The following is a 23861-nucleotide window of genomic DNA, read 5'->3' as shown; positions in this document are numbered from 1 at the left end:
CGATCACCGCCCTCCTCCTCCTAAATGATTAAAACATAACTACAATTACAGTGAACTATTTATATTTTTCTATCTGAAGATTTTGTTTTATTTTGATATTTTTCATTGTCTTAATTTATCAGCCTCGTTATCGTCATTAAAATGCAGCTTAATAAAGTGGTTTGAGTCTATGAAAAATGAAAAACCACAGTAACATAAAAACATTACGGGAAATATCGTCATTAATCATACAAAATCACTTATTATTCAAAGTTAACAGAGTTAACAATAAATCTCAACGATCACCGAAAATTAGTTTTTAGGGCAGTTGGTGACTTAAAGAAGAGTTGAATGCGAGACAAAATTCTCCGAAACAAAAACTGAATAAGAATGAGACCGAATACATCATTTAAATTTCGTTTTCTGTTAATAAGTAGCGATTTACGGTTGATATTATTGCCTATGCATTGAATACTTTAATAGAGGTAGAAGAAACGAATTTTGTCCAAATGTTTTATAAATAAAAATAAGATGAGACTTTCCTCCCTCATTATTAAGATAAAAATGAAACCACTTAAGTTATATACGTTGTAGAAAATATTGAGGGAAACATTGCAAAATGTATTTTCGAATGAGGCATTACATAGATATCAAATGTTACACTAACATTTGCGTCAAGTTGAATAATACATTTCTGCTAGTTGGATCCTTATCCATTTTTCAACTCAATAATAGTTATTAAAAAAATTAATTTCAAACAAGCAACTCGAATATTTACGAGCAAAAATGACAACAAATGCAGCCATATGTTTGAATGTATACAATCTTTTGTGCAATACAAATTTTGAATACACATTAATTTGTATATTGTCAGCCAGCTTATTCATCATCAATACTAATAATGATTGGTACACCGTTTTCGTGTTTCTCCAATTCAATTTCATTAATGTGGATTCTCCATCAAAAGACAGACTATCGTTGGTAACGTTAATAATTCTAAAGAGTGACAAATTTAAGTATCAAATACAATTGTGAATAATTAAAATTGTTTTGAACGTTAAGACCCTTAAGTATGATATTAAAAAATACCACTAAATCTAATCCATGCGATCTGAAGTTGGATCCGCTATTGAAGCCAAATAAATACTCTGTTAATTGCAAAAATGAATACCGGGGAACTCATGAAGAAACGTGTAAATTTTCACGACTATTGGTTCGTTGCAATGTCGGGGAGAAAAACAACTCAAACAAGTACAATGATTATCTTATAAATTTTTGCTCTCCAGATCGATTGAAATTAAATTGCATTGATTTTTAACATTTACAATTGAATACAATGTTTTATGCAACATGGCCATGACCACATGTCCCGGGGAAAAGAGTGGATGGGGGTGGGGTGGTAGGATATGAAAACTGTTCTGCGAATCGCTAATGAAATCACTAACGAAGTTAAGAAGTGATATTAGGTAACAAGCTGCATGATGTACGTTGAATACAATGTTTGAACATAATTTGAATACAATACTTTGAACGTAATTATGATTTCCATCAAACGAGCTGCAAGAAAATATCAAGAATTGCGCGAATTAAGAAATAAATAATGATTGAACTGTTTGAAATAGAAATGAGAAGTGCATAATAGGATACACATTATTACGATGCTGCTATGAAAATATTTAAAAATAAAGAAACCAAGAGAGACCACTACACAGTTTTTTTTTGTTAATAGAAAATAGAAAAAGGTAAATCTCAACATAAATTATTAATGCTTCAATCTGGCAAAATGTAATTGGCTGTTTATCAGAAAGCGGAAGAGAAGCTCTAATTGGCATCGTAGATGGCGCTATAAATACCATGGATATACTGGTATGAGAAGGATGAGGGGGTTTAAAACCGATGGAATTGCATCCAATATTACATGCATATGAAAAACAGGATTTTTCCAAAATAACTATTCCAATCAATAAATACAGACCCACCTTCGTGGGTCTTATTCTAACAGTGCATTTAAATAAAAAAATGGAATACAGATTTTCCAAACGAATATTTACACAATTCATATTTCATTACGGTCAATAGGAAACAATACAAAAATATCACAATCAGTTGAATACATTATTCTTTATACAAACAGAAGAATACGTTAACGAATAGATCTATTGAATTATATTTTCAAAGGTTAGATCCCCTTTCATAATTATGATTGTATCCACCCAGACAAACTGGTTACCATGTAAACATAAAAAATAAAGTTGTTCAAGGTCACCTTGTTAAAAATCCCCAAACATTGATTAGGAAATAATTCACATTAATCTCTAACGTCTTGAAATATCGTCATATTTTGAAATAGTAAATAACAATAGACTTTCATACATCACAAAATTTATGATTGGTTATTGACCATAATAAATATAAATATTATTGACATCTAGAAAATACAAAGGGGTTAGATGTTTTCTAGAAAGAAATCGACCTTTTTTAAATCTGTCGTTATTGTACACATAGTACCCCTTTCATTTAACGATGATTATGTAAATGTTTCTAGGAAATTCGGATTTTATTTACAGTTAGGGTAAATTTGATACAAAAACATTTCATCTTTGTCGTCAATAAAACAATAAGAATATAAAAAAGGCAGCCATTTGTTCAGCCTAAACATTGGACATTTGTTCAGCCTTTACAGTTGGCAGTAAAAATTCATTTCATCTTTTCTGACGATTGCATTTCAGTTGAAAACGTCATCGTTATGGTCCAATGTGTCTGTAATTTACCAAATTAGTTTGCATAGTTATCATGTTGCTTAGCAACATCCTCACAGCCCACAGTGTTCGCCTCATGCAGAAAGGAGGTGTCCTGCGTGATGTCTTTTCAGCATGAGTTGTAATATAACTCCGTAGTTAGATAACATCGTAGTGACATTCTTCTTCTAACGTCGTAGATGCATCGTATCAATGTCGCAGACTCGTGTTAGTAAGAAGTCGATACTTTGAGAAGTGTAACTATGCTTCATCTAGGTCATGATACGAGTTCGTTCCGGTTATCTGAAGCACGACCTAATAAAGCACGAGCCTTCTTCGTCATCGTGACAAATCCGTTTCATTCATAATGCAGCACGAGCTTCACGAGCTCACTTCGTGGATATCTCTGATAATATCAGTGTCTTGAGATTGCATGAACAAGCGTCGCTTTTGTAAATGAATGGGCATAGTCCTGCAGAACACACAAAACCTCCACCAGCATCGAAAATATTCATCAGAGAAATATTCCTGTTAGGCGTTGCAAAACGTTCCTTCTGTCACGCTGAGATTCTTCCCTCGCCGTCGCTGTCGTCGTTCTATGCAGTTTTCTTTCCCGCGAGCTGAGGCGAGCCTGCGTTCGGCGACGCTCGTGCCGCGACGTTGCCGGGTCGTCATCTGACGTATGCGTAGCGGTTGACGCTTGCTCTCTCGATGACCGCGGCGTGTGATGGAAGCGCTTTCTCACCTACGAGTGGAAAGAGAGAAAATTAATGAATATTCCACTGGAAGCACTACTGTCATCGATTTGAGATAGATATTCACAGTGATTTATTATTCTTTTAATATTATTGATTACATAGGCACACACATTTAAGGAATGTATCAATGATCGATAAATCAATCAATTTTCACAATTGAAATAAAATTTTCTTTAAAGAGGAGAATATAAAGGAATAAGAACGAAGAGAAATAGGCTATAAAGGGAATGAATATAAAGGTGAGAGAGAAAGCAGAAAGAGGGAGAAAATGAGGTTATACCTTGAAAGAAGTTGCTTATAAAATGATCAGAATGAAAATTGTATGTGATTCTTTCCAAAAAAAGCAATAACTCGTAAAACTCCTGTCAAAATCTGATCAAAATACAATAAACAAACATGCAAAACTTTTTTTTTGGCTCGCTTACCTAAATTTATTGACATATACTGTTAAATATGAAGGTTTTTTTTTCTGGAGGGGGGGAGGTGGTAAATAAGATTTCGAACAGTCATAACTTACATCAATGCCTAAGGGTTCCCTGGCCAATAACGTCGAATCTTCGCTCAGCCCCATGTGGTCCGTCCCTCTGTTCCTTTCAGCAGATTCCAACCGCTTCTTCTTCTTTTTGTCTTTCCTCTGCTGCAGTTTCAACCGCCTTCTCCTCTCCCGACTGAGTTCCTTCTTTCTTTCCCTACTCGCTTTTCTTTCTTCACTTGCAATCCGCCGCCTCTCCTCTTTACTCATACCTTTGGAAGTCCTGTTCTTTTTCGTTGATGATTCTGAAGAGGAGTTTTTGCCTCTACCATTGTCTTTTTTCTTCGGCTTTTCGACCGCGGTTGTTTCCTCTGGAAGCGGTCGCTCAACGTCCGACGTCGCGGTCGCGTCGGGGGCGTCCGCGTCCGGACTCGGCACTTCGAGGTTCGTCGCGTCATCTGTGTCGTCCGTCCGCCTCTCCGTCGATTGGTCATTTGTGCGCACCGTGGAGTCTTCAGTCCTCTCTCCTGAAGGATTTTCAGAAATGGCGCTCTCGGAAGGCACCTCAGGTGTTCTTTTGTTACAATAACTTTCCATGATGTTGTTTGAGCACTCTTTATCGCAACATTCGTTGACGATCTGCCCTGTCCGAACCCGTCGTCGTTGTCGACTGTGGGTCGATGCGCTGGATGAACCCAAGAAACTTGAAGCGACATGACGCGGTACAATCGGCGAATCTGAACGAAAGAAAGAGATGATAAATAATGTTATGAACAAAATATCATACATAAATTTCCATGCTAGCATATTTATGGTTATTTCGACGTGCCATCTATCAGTGTTGAAAATACTACGCGGATTTGGCAAGTCCATAAAATATATAATTCAAACCTTATTTGTATCTCTGACCCCCGTATCACTCATAAAAAAAAAATTCACTTCAAGAATTGTTCAAGTGATGGTATTATGAGAGAATTACAACTTTTCATGTGAGTTAGGAAACACAGAGAAATCATGTTATAGGATTATCCCATATAGGGGTTTGTCAGATGTACGTAATTTTATGGAAGTGTCCGTATTGCTGAATACGATACTTTTCAGTATTTCGCAATAGCGCCACCTTGCGATTGCCTCAGTGAAATTATAGATTCGTTGAGGAAACAGAATTGAGTCTTGCCTGAACGAGAAATTTGAGTGATAACTAACTTTTAATGCTCAGGAAAACACACTTATTGCACAGACATGATACATTCGCTGTCTTCTTGATGTTATTTTATTGTTCAAAGCGCACATTATAATGATAACAGTCATAATTACACTCATTATGCAGGCCGAGCAAGGGGGAGGGAAGGGGATCGAGGGGGCATACTATTACGTCTCCCTGACACAGACAATACGTAATGCAATCTTTAATATTTCCTGATCTTACAGACATATCATCGACAGGTTTACAATCCAGCATTTCAATTGTCTATCAAATGACCCCGCGATTACTTCCGGGTACTTCTGGGGCAATTCACACGGGAAAGGCCTCGTTGATATATTGATTTATCATGTTTTTCAGAACCGATGTTTAATCACTGCCAATAAGATTTCAATGCTACATTTATGCGTGTATTATATCATTCAAACTAATTGTTCATATAAAGTGAATATATCGCTATAAGTACAGAGAAGCGTAGAATATTATTATAGCAGCGACAATAACGGCCTTCTTTACAAATTTATTTCACTTCTTTGTTTGATGGTGTGTGTGTGTTGGGGGGGGGGGGGGGTAGCCAGACTAAAATAAGATCTTAAGAATACACAATTCCATCAATAAATTTGCCATTTTGATGACTATCATTCCTACAAAAAAATTATCTGACAATGTATCTTCCATATTTTTACAATTGCTTCCCCTCATTTACTGCACGTCATTAAAATTGGCATGATTATCATAATTATATTCACTATTATTTTTTTATCGTTTTCATTATGGTTATTATAACTGTATTTTGAAAAAAATTGTAAATTTCATTTTGATTGTATTCCTTTTGTTTGGATTTGAAATCAATAAAATAAACTTGAAACTTGTATATATCATGTGCGTCATTATCATAATAGAACAGAAAGATAATATCATATCATCATCATCATGCATCTTCATCCATTAATCATAGTTATGAGGCCTAATCATCATCATTAATATTGTTGTATTTAGATTTAGGGACCAAGGGGGGGGGGGGTCGATATCTGAAATGTTTTTTTGATTTTTTTTTTCCAAAACACCCAGTCTGAAGACAACTAAGATGTCAATCATTCCAGGAACATATGTTGCGACCTTGGTCGTGTATTAATAAGGGAACTCGTTATACCAAGTGATTCACCTTTACTGGCAGTAAGTAAGGTAGCCAAAACACACAATCCAGGGCTCACAGTAATAATCCGATTTACAAAATAAAAATATTTCAGTTTCTTCAAATCGCATCATACGATCGTCAATTCGAATATCGTATTAAGAGTATCTTGGAAATGGAACGAATGTTACATAAACAAAACAAGAGATTCGTCCGACTTTTAGTGGAGATTGAGCAAAGGAGAGGTCACATTAAGCCGATTATGTTATAGGCCTGAATATTTCAGATTCTTCATGTTCTGCAAAGCGTATAAAAATGTCATATGATTAGCAACTGCTATAATTTTGTTGATATCATGATGATACTAACAAAACTTATAATTATAATAGCAATGGTAATGATGATGATAATAACAGTTATAATAATGATGATAATGATAATAATGATAATATTAATAATAATGTTTGTTGTTTCTTTCAGTAACTTTTCTGTAATATAATACTTCATTGTATTGCGTATAAGGGAACTTATTTTAAAGGGCTATATGGCGTTATTTTAGTTTCCATTTTCATTTTCAACTGATAAATTGGTATGTTTTACCCTTTTTTTGTTATTTAATGCATTGTAATGATATTCTTTAATTTCTTTAGATGTATTTAATTTGTGTCAATATGTATTGCATGCATTTTATTTACATTGTAATGACCTGTTTTATGTGAATATGAAAATAAATGATCATACAAAAAAGCAAACTAACAGTATTATCATGTTGGCTTAGGCAATGCTCCTTTGGAAAGAAATGTACGCAATTACTTCATATGAACACATACGTTTTTAAACAAATAAATGAAATAAATCCGTTTGTATATTCTATATACTTCCTTATTTTCGTGCTTGAATTAATACCCTATATTCATCAAATCGTGTGGAGCGTTGTGGCCCAGTGGATTAGTCTCCGGACTTTGAAACAGAGGGTTGCGGGTTCGAATCCCAGCCATGGCGTAATTTCCTTCGGCAAGAAATTTATCCACATTGTGCTGCACTCAACCCAGGTGAGGTGAATGGGTACCTGGCAGGAATTTATTCCTTGAAATGCGTGTGCGCTGTAATCTTAGTAATTACGGATGCCAAGCTACAGCTGGGGTAATAATATCCAAGTCCTTTGGAAGCGCATAGAGACATTATTCATAATCGTGATATGCGCTATACAAGAACTGTTTATTATTATTATTATTATCAAAAGCAAAAGAAAAATCCAACAATCTGGCAATTGTGAAGGAGGAGAATTACGGTAGCAATCAAAGGGATGTCGGGAAATATTCCACCCTTTTTTTCGTCAATCTATTCAGACGGGAAGATGCACGGCTTGCAGATATAGTAACAACTGTCCATTGATCAAATCCCACACTTGTTTTTTGTGCTTTTTTTTTTGGGGGGGGGGCGTCGAGGTCTAGTGGTTACGAATCTCGTCTGTCAATGAGAGGGACATGTGTTCGAATCTCAGCCACGGCGTGTTTTCCTTCAGCAAGAAATTTATCCACATTGTGCTGCACTCAACCCAGGTGAGGTGAATGGGTAAACCCGGCAGGATTAATTCCTTTAATGCACCAAGCGCTTTTAGCAGCTGGAGTTACAGCTTGGGTAATATATAGTGTGCCATTGAATAGGCAACTATAATAATCGGCGCCTCATAAATGTTATACATTGTTATTAAACAACTACTGTTACTGTTCATACAGTAAATAACGTTGTATATATATTAAAAAAACAGAATCAGATTCTGAATTTGAATCTGAATTTGAATTTGATTTTGAATTTGAATTCGAACTTGAATTTGAGTTCGAATTTTAATTTTAATTTCAATTTTATTTTCAATTTCACTTTCACTTTCAATTTCAATTTCAATTTTAATTTAAATTTTAATTTAAATTTTAATTTTAATTTTCATTTTGATTTCAATTTCAATTTCAATTTCAATTTCAATTTTAATTTAAATTTGATTTTAATTCTAAGTTTAATTTTAATTTCAATTTTAATCTTAATTCGAACATAAATTTTATTTGAATGTGAAACGTACCTTTTTGTGCAATTTCTGAATCGTCGATATAGTAGCCACGCCCTTTGCAGACGACCGCTAGAGCATCAGCCAGTTCACGCCCACAGAGGCGATACGATGAGATGGGTCCTATCACATATATTAGGAAGGTGAGGATATATAGAAGTACCCTGAACGGGTCCATTGTCCAGTTTCTGCAAAGAAACAAGAAGAAAAGGGGTTGGTTATTTTAATATTTTTTGAGATTTTTTTTCTTTTATAAACCTTAAGATTTCTTTGTATCTTCGAACGTGTACGTTTTTTTTCTAAATATATGCATATTTATATAACTGCATACTGTAAAATTTACTTGCACATGGTATTTTGGCATCAGTGTTTCGATAAAAAATAGTTATGCAATATTATTGCTGAAATGTTAATAAACTTCCATTTATACTTACAACATAAGTTAATCGCGCAAAGTAACGACAAAATAATAAAATAATATGCAAATGCATAAACGTATATGTACGGGCCTTGTATTAAGCACTTTTACTTTGAGCATGACAACAAATTTTGAATGACTGAGTATCTAATATCTTTCTATCTAAACACCTAAAATTGTATAGGGATCAATCAATATGGTCCAGAAGGGGGTATGAATGACCCCTTCTTTCAATTCATTGTTTTAGAAGAAAGAGAAACATGAGAAAGTTCAATATAGAATCATTTATCATCAGATTGAAATAATTGTCTGAAATTCAAGCTAATTGATACAAATATCTTAATCTACAAACGAGTATTTTCAATGATTAAGTGAAACACTTGAAAAGAGAATTCCGGGTAACATTCACTTACGCTTTTCAATCATAGTAAACGTTAAAGAGATGATCACTTCTTACAAACAGATTTCTCATTTATTATATCTGTAATCTACAAAGGAATGCATTTGTAAGCTAGATGCCACTTCTTAGAAATGCATCAAATGGAGCATGAACCTTTAAATACGGCTAGACATCGTGAATTTTTAAAAGGCAGAGTTCGGTGCGCCAACACGGCCATTGCACTTTAGAATTGATGATACTTATCCAAGAAGAAAATCTACAAAAATACACACGACGCAAACAATTCTGTGGAAAATCAAGAGAAAAATAGGCGGTGATGACGTATTATGGCCGACAAGAAGGAGAAAACGGCGGCAAATTAAAAGGGAGAAGAAAAATGATAATGATAGTCCAAGCTGTATTGCATGTTGAAAAGTTCTAATTAAAAGCCTCCTAGAATTACGCGCGGAATATGATACCTATATCCGTTCTGGATTGAGAGGGTAGAAAATACTCAAGAGTGGAACGAAAGGGATGATGACGGGTTAGGAGGAGGAGGGGGGGGGGGGGGAGAAGGGGAGGATAAGGGTTTTGTGAAAGTGCATCTGGGGTAATTAGTGTTGATGAGAGAGATGAGGAAGCTCAAGGGTGGAGGAGGGATAGGACGATAAAGTGGCATCGGTGGCGGGACAGGATACACGTAAAAGCCACAATCAGGCCGCATCTTCAAAATAGTTCCAAATGTATAGCATTATAGAAGTCTTGTCGACAAGTAAACGAACTTCACAACGTCAACTAGAACTTATAGAAGGAGGAGAAGAAGAAGAAGAGAAAACGAAGAAGGAGCAGAAGAAGAAGAAGAATAAAGAAGAAGAAGACAAAGAAAGAAGAAGAGGAAGAAGAAAACGAAGAAGAATAAGAGAAAATGAAGAGGGAGCAGAAGAGAAAGAAGAAGAAAAATCAGGAGGGGGAGGAGGATAAAAAGAAGTTGGCGACGATGGCGGATAAGTAGAAACATACCCACACAATATCTATATTTTGACTCACCAATAACAAGAGTTATCGTTATCTCCTAAGTGACGATCTCAAAGTTATCACCCTGGTACTCCTGCTAAACATATTCCTCCTCAGTTGCACCAAAGTCCTCCAAAATATACCAACTTGGAAATATAAAATCAATACCAATATAGAAGATCCCGTCCTTACAACCGATTCCGAACAGATATGATTGCTGTGGTTGTGTAACCTTAATGGATTTAGTACATGACTTGTAAATTCGCCTATAAGTAAGTCGATTTAAGTCGAAACCTCGTAATTGTGTAAGAAATGCATGGGAAAGTAAAACCAGAAATCAATTACTTGATGTACAGTTGTTGGAAGCAGTCTAAGAACTTGAATTAAATTGTTGCTCGGTATGGTTTATTCTTTCTCGCCCTAAGGTGTTAGTCACTTATCGTCCTCTCTTGGATGTCGACATGGTCGAGAGTTGGTGTCAGGTGATATTTGTGTTACTTGAGATAAAAGAAGCTCCTGTATATTATGAAGCAAGCATCAGGATATGACGATATCGCGATATATACCAGGCAAGTACTCTGCATGAACACTTGTGAAAAGGTGCCGGTGGTGTTGCAGACGTGCGCCCTGCGAAGCCGATGGAAGCCGAGTGACCGGGCGGACTTCAACTTAAATATCGGGAACCATGGAGAGATCAAAAAACATCCTCACTTTCTTTACCCCTGGTCAACTCAGCCACATTCCTGATTCTACAATATACTCCCTCCTTCCTTTTTCCTTGTTCGGATCTTCTTCTGCTCCCGACTATGACGTCATTAAATAGATGTACATAAGCGATTAAGGACTCTCGATTTGATTTTCGAGATGCCGTCACCTATTATGTTGTCAGCCCATCGACAAATGCATCCTCCAAAAATATCATAGCATCGAGTCCTCTGCCACTCATCCGGAAGCTCGTTTTGGAGCACCCCCGGTCAGAGAAGAATAAAAGTTCTTAAAACAGATAAACACACATCTAAAAGTCGACATGCTTTGTCAACATGACCATCCTAAAAGCCTTTCATCTTTTATGTAACTCTTCCCCTTTATTTTCCTTTCACTTTTGCGGGTCGGCGTGTGTGTTGAAACAACGTGGGTACGCTATGGATTAATCAGAATGTTTGTGCACTTAATGGCAACTTGTTTTTCACGCCCTCATACACGACGCAAGTGTTGTAAAATAACTCCGGGAAACAAAAGGCGCAGGGTCTGCACATCGGACCAGCCCCCATTGAGCATGTTGACCCGGGGAAAGAGCTTGGAGTTCGGCCCGGGCTCTGGCGACCCTCTAACAAATAAAGATCCCAATAAAGGCGAACGTTGAGATAATACGATTAGTTGCAGATTTTGCGAACACAATCGCCACTATTTACGGTTCACATGGACAAGTGGGCTAAGAGGAAAAAAGGGACCTTTCGCTCTCACTCAAGCAGTGGAAAACGAGTTTGAAAACAGTGGCAGATAAGACAAATTCGGGATTAAGTCTGAAGCGTTGATGCCTAATGTCCCTTTGTAAAAGAAATCTACTCTATTAAAAATTTTTGACATGCGAGTTGAGAAGATGACATTTGAAGAGAGAGAGAGGGAGAGATAGGTATGGAGCGGAACGCAACCTTGGTGCATATTTCATCCTTCTTAAGGAATTTTTAACTTATATACATTTTAATAGAATACACACACATTCCTCCCTCATAGGCAGGAGCATGTCACATAAATAGTTTAAATTGTATGGTCTTTAAAGTATATGTGATTTAAGTAGGATAGTGAAGAAAAAAAATCGAATGCCTTTCAAGTCTTAACAGTTTTCGGTGATATGCACAAAATGGTTTCAACTAAAATGAACTAGATGTTCAAGTATTCTCTTAGCCAAAACACACTTTATTATAATTATTATTATTGATGCCTCTAAAGCCATATGTTTTTATTTATTTATTTGTTTATGTATTCATTCTTCTTCTACATTTCCCTCTCTTTTTCCCTAAAGGCTAAGGCCTGCCCATCACATTGACTCAGCGAATTGAGAGAGAGAGAAGGAAATACCCACCAAAACACAACGCTGAAACTCGCCTCACTTCGGATGAAATTTGAGATAGGTTAGGGCATAATGAATAAAAACAATATATATATGTAATTCCATGTTATAGAACAGAGCATAATAATGAGTGTTTGTGACGTCGTTATCTTTCACATGTGCATGTCTGCCCATAAAAATGGTGATGTGCATACTGTATATGCCACAACTGACACCATTTTTCAAAATGAAATATGCAGTGTAAAACTTGTTTGACTTTCTCTATTAATTTTCTATCAAAGTAACAGAAAATGAGGACCTTAAAAAAATCACTTCGACTGCGTTGATGCGAGGAGTGTCACAGTGTTAAGCGATTTTTAATTCAATTCGATTTAGTCTCTATTCAAATCCACTCGAGCTGATCCATAGCTGAGCGGATTTAATTTGATCGGATCAAATGGTGATATGTGTCCTTATTTCTTCAATGTTTGACGAGCTGACTTTCAAATTAGGTTGTAGATAAGTATTCGTAATGCTTCGAGAGTCGCGGGCACACTGGCAAAACCCATTCCACATCGATCGATAGTTGGTTATTCGATATAACGTAATCGCTTTGATCGGGTTGAAGTCTGATTCGCTTGCTTGGCTGCTCCACTATACTATACGGAATGGGATCTGCAACACTTCTAATGCTGATGGCCGCTGTAAAAGAGTTATGTTAAATCGCAGTTTTTAGGAAATGAAGTCGCCAGTCCCAAATATGCACTCCTGATTGGTTCGAATTCAAGTTGCCTTTGATCGTTCCATATTGGAAATAACACAGTGTCTCACAGTCATGAAAATGTGTGTCACAGTGTGTTCACAGTGTGGAACACAACTTGAAATCACCTTCACACTGTTAAATTTGAGTATTTTAACAGTGTGAATCACATACTCACATAGTCGACCATAACATACTGTGAACATTCACACTGCCGATGTGTCCACAGTGTGAAAACATGTTCACTCTATTGAATTTGAACATTTTGACAATGTCCACTATATGAACACACTGTGGTAACGCTGTATGACACTGCGTTCTTCCCAGCAGGCTGACCAGCACTGCACAAATGTGGATAGGAGTTCATAGAACCACAGTAGCTCCATATCTAATTCTGATCACAATAAGCTGTAAGGCGGTAAGTTTGTAAGGCTTTAAAAACTCAACCGGGTGAATGACACATTAACAAATGTAATAAAGTTTTGTATTTCCTCTCAATGTTGAAGCTTTATTTTTTTCAAAATCATTAGCACTTTCGTCTTCACCACCATCATAATCATCATCACTATAACAAGAAGACAGGGAGAAGAAGAAGAAGAAGAAGAAGGAGAGCATGATAATAAGCAGATGGAGTAGGAGGAAATGATGATGAAGAGGAAGATGGTAATGATGAAAAAGAAGAAGAGGGAAGAAGAAGAAGATGATGATGATGAAGACGAAGGTGATGAATAATAAGAAGATTATGAAGAGGAAGAAGAAGATGATGATGATGAAGAAGAAGAAGAAAAAGAAGAAGAAGATGAATAATGATAATTAGTAATAATAATAATAATAATAATAGTGATAAGAAGAAGAAGATGAAGAAAAAGAAGAGGAAGAAGAAGAAACAAAAGAAGAAAAAGAAGAAGAAGATAAAGATGAAGAAAAAGAAGAAGATAAAGTTGAAGAAAAAGAAGGGAAAGCTGTGCAGGAGGGGTTGGTGGAAGAGAGAGAGGGGGGGAGACAGACGGAGAGAAAGAGAAAGAAAAAGAAAAGATAGTGAAATTGACTTTCCTTGAGCATTATTGATCGTACATTTAATCAAACTGAGTCACACGGTGTGTTGAAAGCTGACAATACGCTTTCAGAGGTTATAAAAAAAGGTTTATTCACAAATATTGACATCACTAATCGCCATCGCATATTCAAACCAATTAAAGCATGACTTCTTAAATGGAGATAATTGTTTTTGGTTTACTCAAGTAGCCGTTAAGCAGATTTCTAAACCCCGTTTGGAGAAAAACACTGCCAAAGAGATTAACTGCGCTTCTGTAGTCATATCGGAAGTTTTATATTGCGCGATAAAACTAAGAAAACACAATTGAGTGAATTTCGAATGGAGGCTTTTTAAAACCACATGTTACACAAATTTCTTACCACAGGCAATCAAGCAATTATAAGCTGTCATTGCATTATGATTAAGCTCATTGGTGTTCATTTGCGCGTATTTCCATGTGACACAGCCTATCACGTGATAAGGGCGAAGTTAAATTGCCAATCGGTCTCCATCCACTTGGTCTACTTTCCGTTTGGTTTCATCCCATTTGGTCTAATCCTGGTTCATCAACTACCACTTGGTCTAATTGACATTTAGCCATTTACCGTTATGTCTATTTCCACCTTGGCTAGGCTATACCAATTAAAGTATAGCACCGCTTGTTTTTTATGGTCAGAACTGATTATGACCGAAATTCTCATTTCACAAATTAAAAATAAATAGACAAAAATAAAATAAGTAGAAGAAGTAAAAATTACATCTAACGGCATCAAACTTATTTGTTATCAAGATGGTTATGACGATTCCATGAAATTTGCTCCGGCGACAATTGCTCCGCTCTAAATTCCACACACTAATTGATCATCAATCGAAAGACCAACTTCAACCCTGGGTTTAACACTATAAGGCCTACCCTACGGTTTAACACTATAGGGCCTACCCTACCCTACCCTAAACCTAACGTAAAACCCTATTGTAACTCTGACCCTAACCCTACATCTTAGACGAAATTAAGCCAAGAGCTATTGTCGTAGGAGCAAATGTCGTGTCATTGTTATTTCAGGGTGTATGTGCACCCACATCAATGAAACGGTTTGGGCACAGTATCCCTTGTGGGTGTAAAGTCTTAAAACATAAATCGGCGGAGAAAGACAGCGATAGAGAGTATTAGAAGACGATAGAGAGAGAAAGAGATGGAAGGATGGGGATGGAGGGAGGGAGGGAGGGACGAGTTAAAGGGAAGGGGGAGCGAGTGAAAGGGGGAGGGGTATGCGTGCAAACTCCACCACAGAATGATACCAGAGGCGTCATGAGTATGCGAATCTGTCAATGGGCGTTCGTGATCAACAGGTACGATGTTATTCCATGTAAATTGAAATAGACCACTGTTTCCTGCTTATTGCATGGAAAATTAACAACTAATCAACACAAAGTCAGGCACAAGTGACGTGAACATTCAAAATATTTTGAACATCACCCTCTCTCCGTCGATCTACAGGTGCAGTTGCAAAAAAAAAAGGCGTTACACACATAACACACGGAGACACCGATCTGGCTTTGCCTAGGTGGATGTTCATAATTTTCGCACCAAAACTTGGCACTCGCTTATGAGTAGGTGGGACTAGAGGGATTTGATGAATATAAAATGATGCCATCTTTCTCGATGGTGCGAGCCAAGGGAGAGCTTCCCATTAGAAAACAAATTATGTATCAACTTATAATTTCGAACGTCAACGCAATCTAGTAGCTTGAAACAAACAGAATGCATGTGCATGCATATCTTACAAATACTTATGTTGGCACCAAGTTTAAGCTAAAGAAAATTACGTCAGTAAACAGAAGAGACACAGGGAAAACAGACATACAGACAAACAAATAAACAAACAGACATACAATCCAAATAAATAAACATGCCAACCATGTATCAAATATCTTTCAGAAGAACAGGCCCGGGTAATTTGTTGACTATTCGGTGTCTGATCGACTATTTGACATGTTTGATTTATTTATTTGTTAATTGATGATTATGTTATTTAGATCTCGAATGATCCATTCAATTGAACTATTTATTGACAGATTGGCTAATTGTTAATTTGCATGCCATATCGACTGATTGTTTGATTGAATTATTTACTGATTGTTTGGACGGTTGATTGGTTGATTGATTGTTTGATAGGATTGATTAGTTGATTGATTGATTTATTGATAGATTGATTGGTCGATTGATTGATTGATTCATTCATTGAATGGTTGATTGATTAATTGATTAGTTGATTGATTGATTGATTTATTGATTAGTTGATTGATTGATTGATTGATTCATTAATTGATTCATTCATTCATTCATCCATCCATCGAATGGTTGATTGATTGGTTAATCGATTGTTTGATTGGTCGTTTGATTTTTTTATTGATTATTTTCTTTTGATAAGTTCGGTTGATTGACGGTTCGATTACTTTTTTTATTGACTTGCGAAATCCTATAATTATCTTTATAATTATATCTTTTCACTAACAGCTGCCTGTGCGCTCATCCTCCCTATAATTATAAGTTTACCTTGGATAGATAAGCATTTGCACAATTTTTTTAGGAGGTGGGGGGGGGGGAGGTTCTACGGAAATGGTGACCTCGGTTTAATTTAAAAGAATGCTGAAGATGTCTCAGAAACTTTATACTCATGCAGTGGTAGTATTAAGCAAATTCAAATTTTCTTTGTTTTTTAAGCCTATACCAAGAAAAATAATGGTGACACACGGCGGAAGAAAAACACAATTCTCATCTCCCCCAAAAGAGGTAATTGGAGCAAAACTTGCAAAACTTGGAAGCCAAATATGGCATTAAATCAACTCGGTATCTGTATACGTGAAATCCGTTCATCTCTGACTTTCCGAAATGCTAAGTTTGCACGCTCTTGAAAAAAAGAAGGGGAAAGGGGGAGCAGGAGAAAATGTGTCGCTTTTTGAGAAAAGGGGGTCTTTGGCCTCAATCCAGGTGGATAGAAAACGGGAAATCCGACTAAAGCTCGGCCTTTGGAAAAGGGGATCGCATCAGCGTAAATATTGTGTAAGACAGGGCTTAAGGTGTTTAATAAACTGTCTGAGGTTTAGTCGACTTTATCCGAGAGGATTAGAAATCAAAGATGAGGGCTATAATCCATAACAGATCGTAACCAACCTATTATAGTGTGTTTTCTGCTAAATTGTAGCCACGTTACGGATCTCGCAGAGAGTAGAAACGATGGAGCAGATAGAGAGAAAAAAATATCCTGATTCGTACCTATTCGTATCATGAAATATTTGTAAGGATCTACCTTTTTATTGTACATTAGCTCTTTACATCTCGTCACCTTAATCATGCTAATCATCTTAGTCCCTTCTATTAATCCCCTCGCTCTTTCTCATTCTCTTCCCGCTTTCCCCTCTCTCCTTTTCTTTCTCCCTCTCTCCATTTTCTCTGGTACTCTCTTGCTTCACTTTCATTTACCGTACAAAATAAAGAAATATCTTCACACCATTCAAAGCGAGAGGTGTCACCAACCCTATAAAGAGTGCCGCATGTAGTCATTTACTTTTGATACATTCAGGGGCGAAATTGCAAAAGCCAAACACAAGGAATTGCGCATGTGCAAACAGCATACCTCTGCAAAAACAACAAAAACAATGCATCTTGGGAAGGGGGGGGGGGGGCGGGTGTGGAGGTTGGGCCTGTTCCTACTATGGCATGACATTGGTTTATAAAACGTTTGACCTTGAAGGGAAAGTACTTCCTAAAAAAAAGTTTATTGTAAAAATAGCAGAAAAATAATAAAATTATTGCCGAAGGTTTGAGAAAAATCCATCAAAGAATTAAAAAGTTAATAGAATTTTGATTATGTGATTTGTGACGTCATATGCGAGCAGCATTTTTACATAGTGAATGGTGAAAATCAGTAAAATGTCATTTTCTCAGAAAATTGAAAATGGTTTTTACTGTACCTCTGCTATTTCAATAGACAAATCATTTCACACCTGATCATGAAGAGAAAAACAAAAATTTATCAGGAACCATTAAAAAATGAAATTCATGTATTTTATATTACATTAACATATAGGGCAGCTGCTCGTCTACGACGTAACATATCCAAAACTTAAAATTATAATTACTTTATTAATCTTAAATGAATTTTCCTAAACCTTTACCAACATTTTAAGGAATTTTTTCTGCTATTTTAACAACAACCTTTTCTTCAGGGTGAACTTCCCCCTTTAATTAAATGAGGGAAACATTCCAGACAAACAGAGAAAGATAGGGAATAGATTGATAATGAGGTTATAGAAAATCATTTTGTCACACGCAACATTTACGATTTCACAAAATACCGTAACAAGGTGTTGGTAACACGACTAATGCAATATCCTGGCACATTGCTTTCAAGTACCCCTCATGAAACATTGACAACATTATTATTTTACTTCAGTTCATTTCTACTGCAGCATTAGAAAAACATAAAAAGATTACAGTTTAGCACTTTGCATTAGATTTTATGAGAGTATTGATATGAGAGGGGTATTGTTGAACTATAAAGGCAATAACCTTTTTATTTCATGATAAAAAATGACGTCACCTTGAGGATCTCGTGGCACTTTTTTAAATAAACATGCGCTGCCTTTGTAGTAAACTGTCAACATGGTCAATGAGTTTGTTTTTTTACAAGCAATTCTCTTAACTATCATACTTTCTTAAGCATTTATGTGGCGTGCCGTGGCCGATTGGTCTAAGGCGCCTGACTATACATTGGAAGTCAGGGGTTCGATCCCCGGCCGTGTCACCTATGCCCGTGAGAAAGGCATTTGATCTGTTGATTGACAATGCTCTTGTATCTTGCATTCTATACGCATTCTTGGTAACTAGGTGAGCATTTGTTCAATAAAAATCAGTTCATGATGTTAACATGAAATCCGTACAATGTACTTTAGAATTGCTTTTTTTATTAGTATTATTATCATGTATTTTTGCTTATTTAATTTTGTATCATATATCATTCAATGCCATAATTTGGTAATTATTTATTATATACTATACATTGTATTATGTGTATGCTAACAGCCAGGATATGACTTTTTATGCCAATGTTAATTTATATTCTTTGAGCATGACAATACATTTTGAATATATGAATATCTCACTTGAAGTTTAAAGTCATCAAAGTAAAACATTAATTTTCAAAATTGCCACGAAAAAGAAAATATATTTCTAGTTTACTTGACGATGGGACAAACGGCCAGGATATCATAAACATTATGATTGTGTCTATACAAAAAAGATGCAAGTATTCATAACGAATATGAACCTGAATATTGCTTGCCAAGGCTCGATCAAGATAAGATATAGAGAGATTGGGAATCAGGATATTTGGTTAGACGTGAAAAGGTTTTTCAGTGTCTAGGGTTTAGCACATAAGAGGCCAAACTAAATAGATGTACACTATCACGAGAGACTGTGAGGTCAGTTAAGATATTGCATATGAGTACACATTGCACTATTCACATGATTCAAGGCATTTATTCGGGTATCACCGTGATATATACATAATGACGACGGCGATGATTATTGTTTATTCTGAAGATGACAATGCGATGGTGATAATTATAACATGGTATATATAGATATTATCATTATTGTTCTGATTATGGTTGTTATTGTTATCATTATCATTAGCAGTAGTAATGGTATTATTAGAATGAAAATTATTTTATTTGGATTACTACTAGTACTACCTCGACAACAACGTTCCCATTTTTTTTAAGTCTATAGTAGGACTCGGCGGGGATCGGACCCACGACCTCCCGTTCAGGAGACAAGCGCTCTACCACTAAGCCATCATGATAACAATTACATGAATAATGCTAATAATTATAACGATAATAATGATAACTAGAACAACAATTCATATGCACTTTCCCCACTTCATTAGTGAGCAGCCGATAGTCCATAGACCAAATATTGACGGTGGCAATATTTTACCAATAAAACCCGAGTGGCAGACATAATTATGCTCCTGTCTTAAAATCTCAGAAAGCATAGGATTAGAGTTTGGATTGTAATATAGTTTTTGATTAAGAAATAATGTAAAGATGAAGATTAAGGTGTACTTAGCTTCGGAGGTTGCGTTTAATGTTTGGCTTAACGTACATATTTTCATTAGGCGCTATTGTCGCTGGAGCAAATGTCATTGAACCGTATATAGAATGATGTCTTGTCAAAGGACGATTTTTGCCGTGATGGGGTTCGAACGCACGACCTTCTTGTTAGAAGGTTGGTGTCAGAACCACTGCACCAAGAATCCTAACACCTTCTGCTCTTAAACAGATATTGTTGAGGAATACTTTCCACTGATTTTTATTCGAAAGGGAAATCCCTCGTCTAGATGACGTGTAAAAACATCCATATCCTGAAACGTAACATTGTTATTTCTATCAGATTCTAAAAGAGATCAACTTGATAAGATCATGTTCGGGACACAAGGGATGTACCCGGACCTTAAGTCAGTCCATACCAAGTTTTAAACTACTAAAGCTTGAAACATTATTCTACTCTCACACCAACGAAACCGACTTCAAAACGATCGATCTTCTGCCACTAGTAACGTAATAGTTTTTTTTTGTCGATCAGGCCCCGTCTTACAAAGAGTTGCGGTTGATCCGATCAATCCAATCTCTATGGAAATCCATCAATGTCATAATTTTTTGTTAAGAAAATTTGCACAAAGTCATTTGCAAACAATGAGAAGCACACGAAAACAATGAATGTAGGACTATGCAGCATAGGTAGGAAATATTTTGAACAAACATGCATTTTAGATGTTGACGTTGGTGGTTTTCCATAGTTGTGGTTGATCAGATCAATCGCAAATCTTTGTGAGACGGGGCCCTGGAGTCGGCATCGCGAGTGTGAAAGAAGCACGAATGAAGGTTGTACGGGCGCAGTCCTCGGTCATATTGGTGACGGCCAATAGGGGAGAGACTCCGTTATCTTCGAATTTATCAAAAATGAATTTTTAGCACGACTATTAATAGTAAAGTAACTATGGACCATGCATGCCATCCGCCGTCTTAAGGAAATGACTGTTGCATCTTATGTTCAAACATGTGAAGACTTTATTGTAAATAATGTAGGTATTCCTAAGCGAGGAAAAGGGAAATTGAAAGTATGTGTTGGTAAAGAGGCCTTAAAATGCTGAAAAATAATATCAAATATTTTTTTTGATATTAAATAATGATAATAAAAAGAAATAGTCACTTTGATAATTGAGTAATCTTTGGCATAATTGTCTTAGGATACAGTCCACACTAACCCTATACCATCTACGATTGGATGGATTGTCGTTAGACAACTTGCGTTCTTCTTCGAATGAAACAGGTGACGAAAATGGTTTACAGCGTTTGGAGATATGTGCGATTTATTTTACAGATTGTATTCAAGTTCGTATATATATTTTTTGCCTACAAACTCGTTGTTGTTTTTGCATGATTTGGCGACCGCATGCCAGGCAGCACTTGTTTATCCCGCCAAAAAAGTGAGGAATTTGCCATTGACCATGAGCGCAGTAATTAGAATCCTGAAATTCGAGAGTGGATGTCGGCGAAACAAGCCTTTGGCATGAATGTACGGTAGCCTTGAACGTACAGAACAATAAAGACTTCGGACAGAGAGCGGTGATCGTTTAAACTAGAACATGGAAATCCAGGCATCTCGGGTTATGTCTATGAGATCAAGAAACTATGACCCCTGTTACATCTGAGAGATTCCCTACCTCGGGCCGGCCCGGGGCCTACCTCGGGTCGGAAAGAAATCAGATGTAAACATCCCAAACCTACCTCGGGCCACCTTTTAGCGAACCTACCCGAGACCACATCCAGAGGTAGTCTCGGGTAGGTATCGGGCCGGCCCCGGTCCACCGATTTGTAGATGTAAACACACACAAGCTTTTGAACCTATCTCGGTCCGTTCGCCAGCTGTCAAATTACGTCATAGCGCGCGCTATCCCCTCCCCAGCCCCGTCGTTCTTCGAATGTTTTGCGGCATGCGACAGGTGAATTGTGATTGATAAAGTCTTTGAGTGGAAAGAAGGAAGCAGTTTAAACGTATCCTTTTCAAGTCATCACATCTTCAACGACTGCTGGGATCATCAGTATTCTTCTAGATTAATGAAATGTAAACAACTTCAATTAGCTCACGCAAATTATTTTTTTTTAAAGATTTTTTATTGTTTTTCTCTCAAATCAAATTTCATACAATGCAGTTTATAAAGTAACAATAGTAAATAATAATTCAAATAAATTTCTTAAACTCGTATACATTATGCACATCATGAAATGATATTCTATGACTGCATCGTACCACTACCAGACGAGTTTAACAAACAAATATCAGAGAAAAAACTTATAAAAGTAAGCACGCAAATTAATCAGAGCCTAGATCGAGAGCGCCCTTTGGTGTCAGCAATCGGATACCGCTCGAAACTGTACCGATAGGGGAGGGAATTAATGCTGTAATGTAAACAGACCACATTTCGGACTCGGTCCGTTCGCGAAGCTAATCCACCAATAATCCAGTCAAGGTTGCAAGTGGACTCGGTCGGGTCTCGGGTAGGAAACTTTCAGATGTAACAGGGGCCTATGTCTGATGTAAACACGATTCTTGCATTACTTGCTTAATACAAACTTTCTAAGTTTGTTTTCGGGGATGCTTATTTACTTCTCCTCGTCTCCATATAGCTAAAAAAAAATGTCCGTGTCTGCCTCGCGTTAAAACTCCTTTTCTATTCATGGTTAGATTGTTAGGTAGTTGTATTATATCACTTCTTAACATTCTCTCAACATAAGCGTATCAAGGTCACCGCACTTTTTGATCATTCCTCCCTTTTTTTATCTGTCTGTGGTAGCTAATACGAGTTGGTTCCCGTGGTAAGATCATTAACATGACTAACAAACTTTGGCAACCCACGATTCGAGGTGCAATTCCCGACGCTCATGAACATGTATTATTCCGAAATCAGATAAACCTTGAGCACTCACTGAAATTGAATTTTAAAGACAAATCTCATCAAAAAGGGTCTTAGAAAATTGGCCTAACATAAATGGTCAAATCTTAATTGAGAAACGTTGAAGGACCGTTCAAAGAGGTCTTCTGTTTTGTTTTAGAAAGAGCTTCAGTAACTATGGTCACGGAAATTACGCCTACTATGTCCAAAATGGCCGGGACGTTCGATGTGACGAATTTCTAACTGTTGTATAGGCCTACATGTTCAGACTCTTGCGACAATTTAAATCATTTGACGGTCTTAAGTGATCTTCTATGTACCGGCATCGCTGGTGACATCTAAACACCTGGCCTACACCTTGTCTAGCACCGTCCGATCGGTGTCCTTGCTTGCACTCTTCTTTGGCGGAAACAGTTACAGAGTAACATCCTATACGACTCATTGTAGTTTCCTACCCACATTCTTTGAGGGAATTGGTTGACTATACACCATTAGTTGAAATTCATACCTTGCATCAACCAGAAAAAAAAACAAGAATGACAATTGTTTCAATGACACCGTAGCACCTGCTCTCTGCTTTGTTTCGCACAATAAATTGCAGACTGTGTCCTTGTTGGAGATTAGATTGGTCTGAAGATTGATTAGTGTATCAAGAAGCCTGAATTAGAAAATGGAGAGTTTGGGAATTTATTCTTAGGAGATTTACAAGTTTTGAGAATGTTTCTTTTGGACAACATTTTAAATGGATCAATTTCTAGGAAGTCCGAATGATCATTGAAATTCCAACATCATTTTTCTTAGCCCACTACCATGACTACTCCTTGACCATTCGA

General features: G+C 36.7%; 1 protein-coding gene across 1 annotated transcript; it reads right to left on the bottom strand.

Moving 5' to 3' along the window:
- Nucleotides 1-58: 58 nt before the first annotated feature.
- On the bottom strand, nt 59-11686 carry LOC129283343 (RNA-binding protein 25-like). Its single transcript, XM_064113826.1, has 4 exons — nt 10193-11686; nt 8364-8536; nt 3993-4684; nt 59-3462 (listed from the first exon to the last, which is right to left on the bottom strand). Exons 2-4 carry the CDS (start codon nt 8524-8526, stop codon nt 3232-3234), a joined length of 1086 nt encoding a protein of 361 aa, XP_063969896.1. The 5' UTR covers nt 8527-8536; nt 10193-11686; the 3' UTR covers nt 59-3231.
- Nucleotides 11687-23861: the final 12175 nt, after the last annotated feature.

This window comes from Lytechinus pictus, chromosome 19 (genome assembly GCF_037042905.1).
Source record: "Lytechinus pictus isolate F3 Inbred chromosome 19, Lp3.0, whole genome shotgun sequence".
Lineage (NCBI taxonomy): Eukaryota > Metazoa > Echinodermata > Echinoidea > Temnopleuroida > Toxopneustidae > Lytechinus > Lytechinus pictus.
This window is presented reverse-complemented; position numbering and strand designations above follow the sequence as displayed.

Excerpts from the sequence above, each read along its gene's own strand:
- LOC129283343 (XM_064113826.1), bottom strand. The coding sequence starts at position 8,526 with ATGGACCCGTTCAGGGTACTTCTATATATCCTCACCTTCCTAATATAT. Across the intron at positions 4,685-8,363 it reads TTCAGAAATTGCACAAAAAG|ATTCGCCGATTGTACCGCGT; the intron begins GTACGTTTCACA and ends TCTTTCGTTCAG. Across the intron at positions 3,463-3,992 it reads GGGAACCCTTAGGCATTGAT|GTGAGAAAGCGCTTCCATCA; the intron begins GTAAGTTATGAC and ends TTCCACTCGTAG.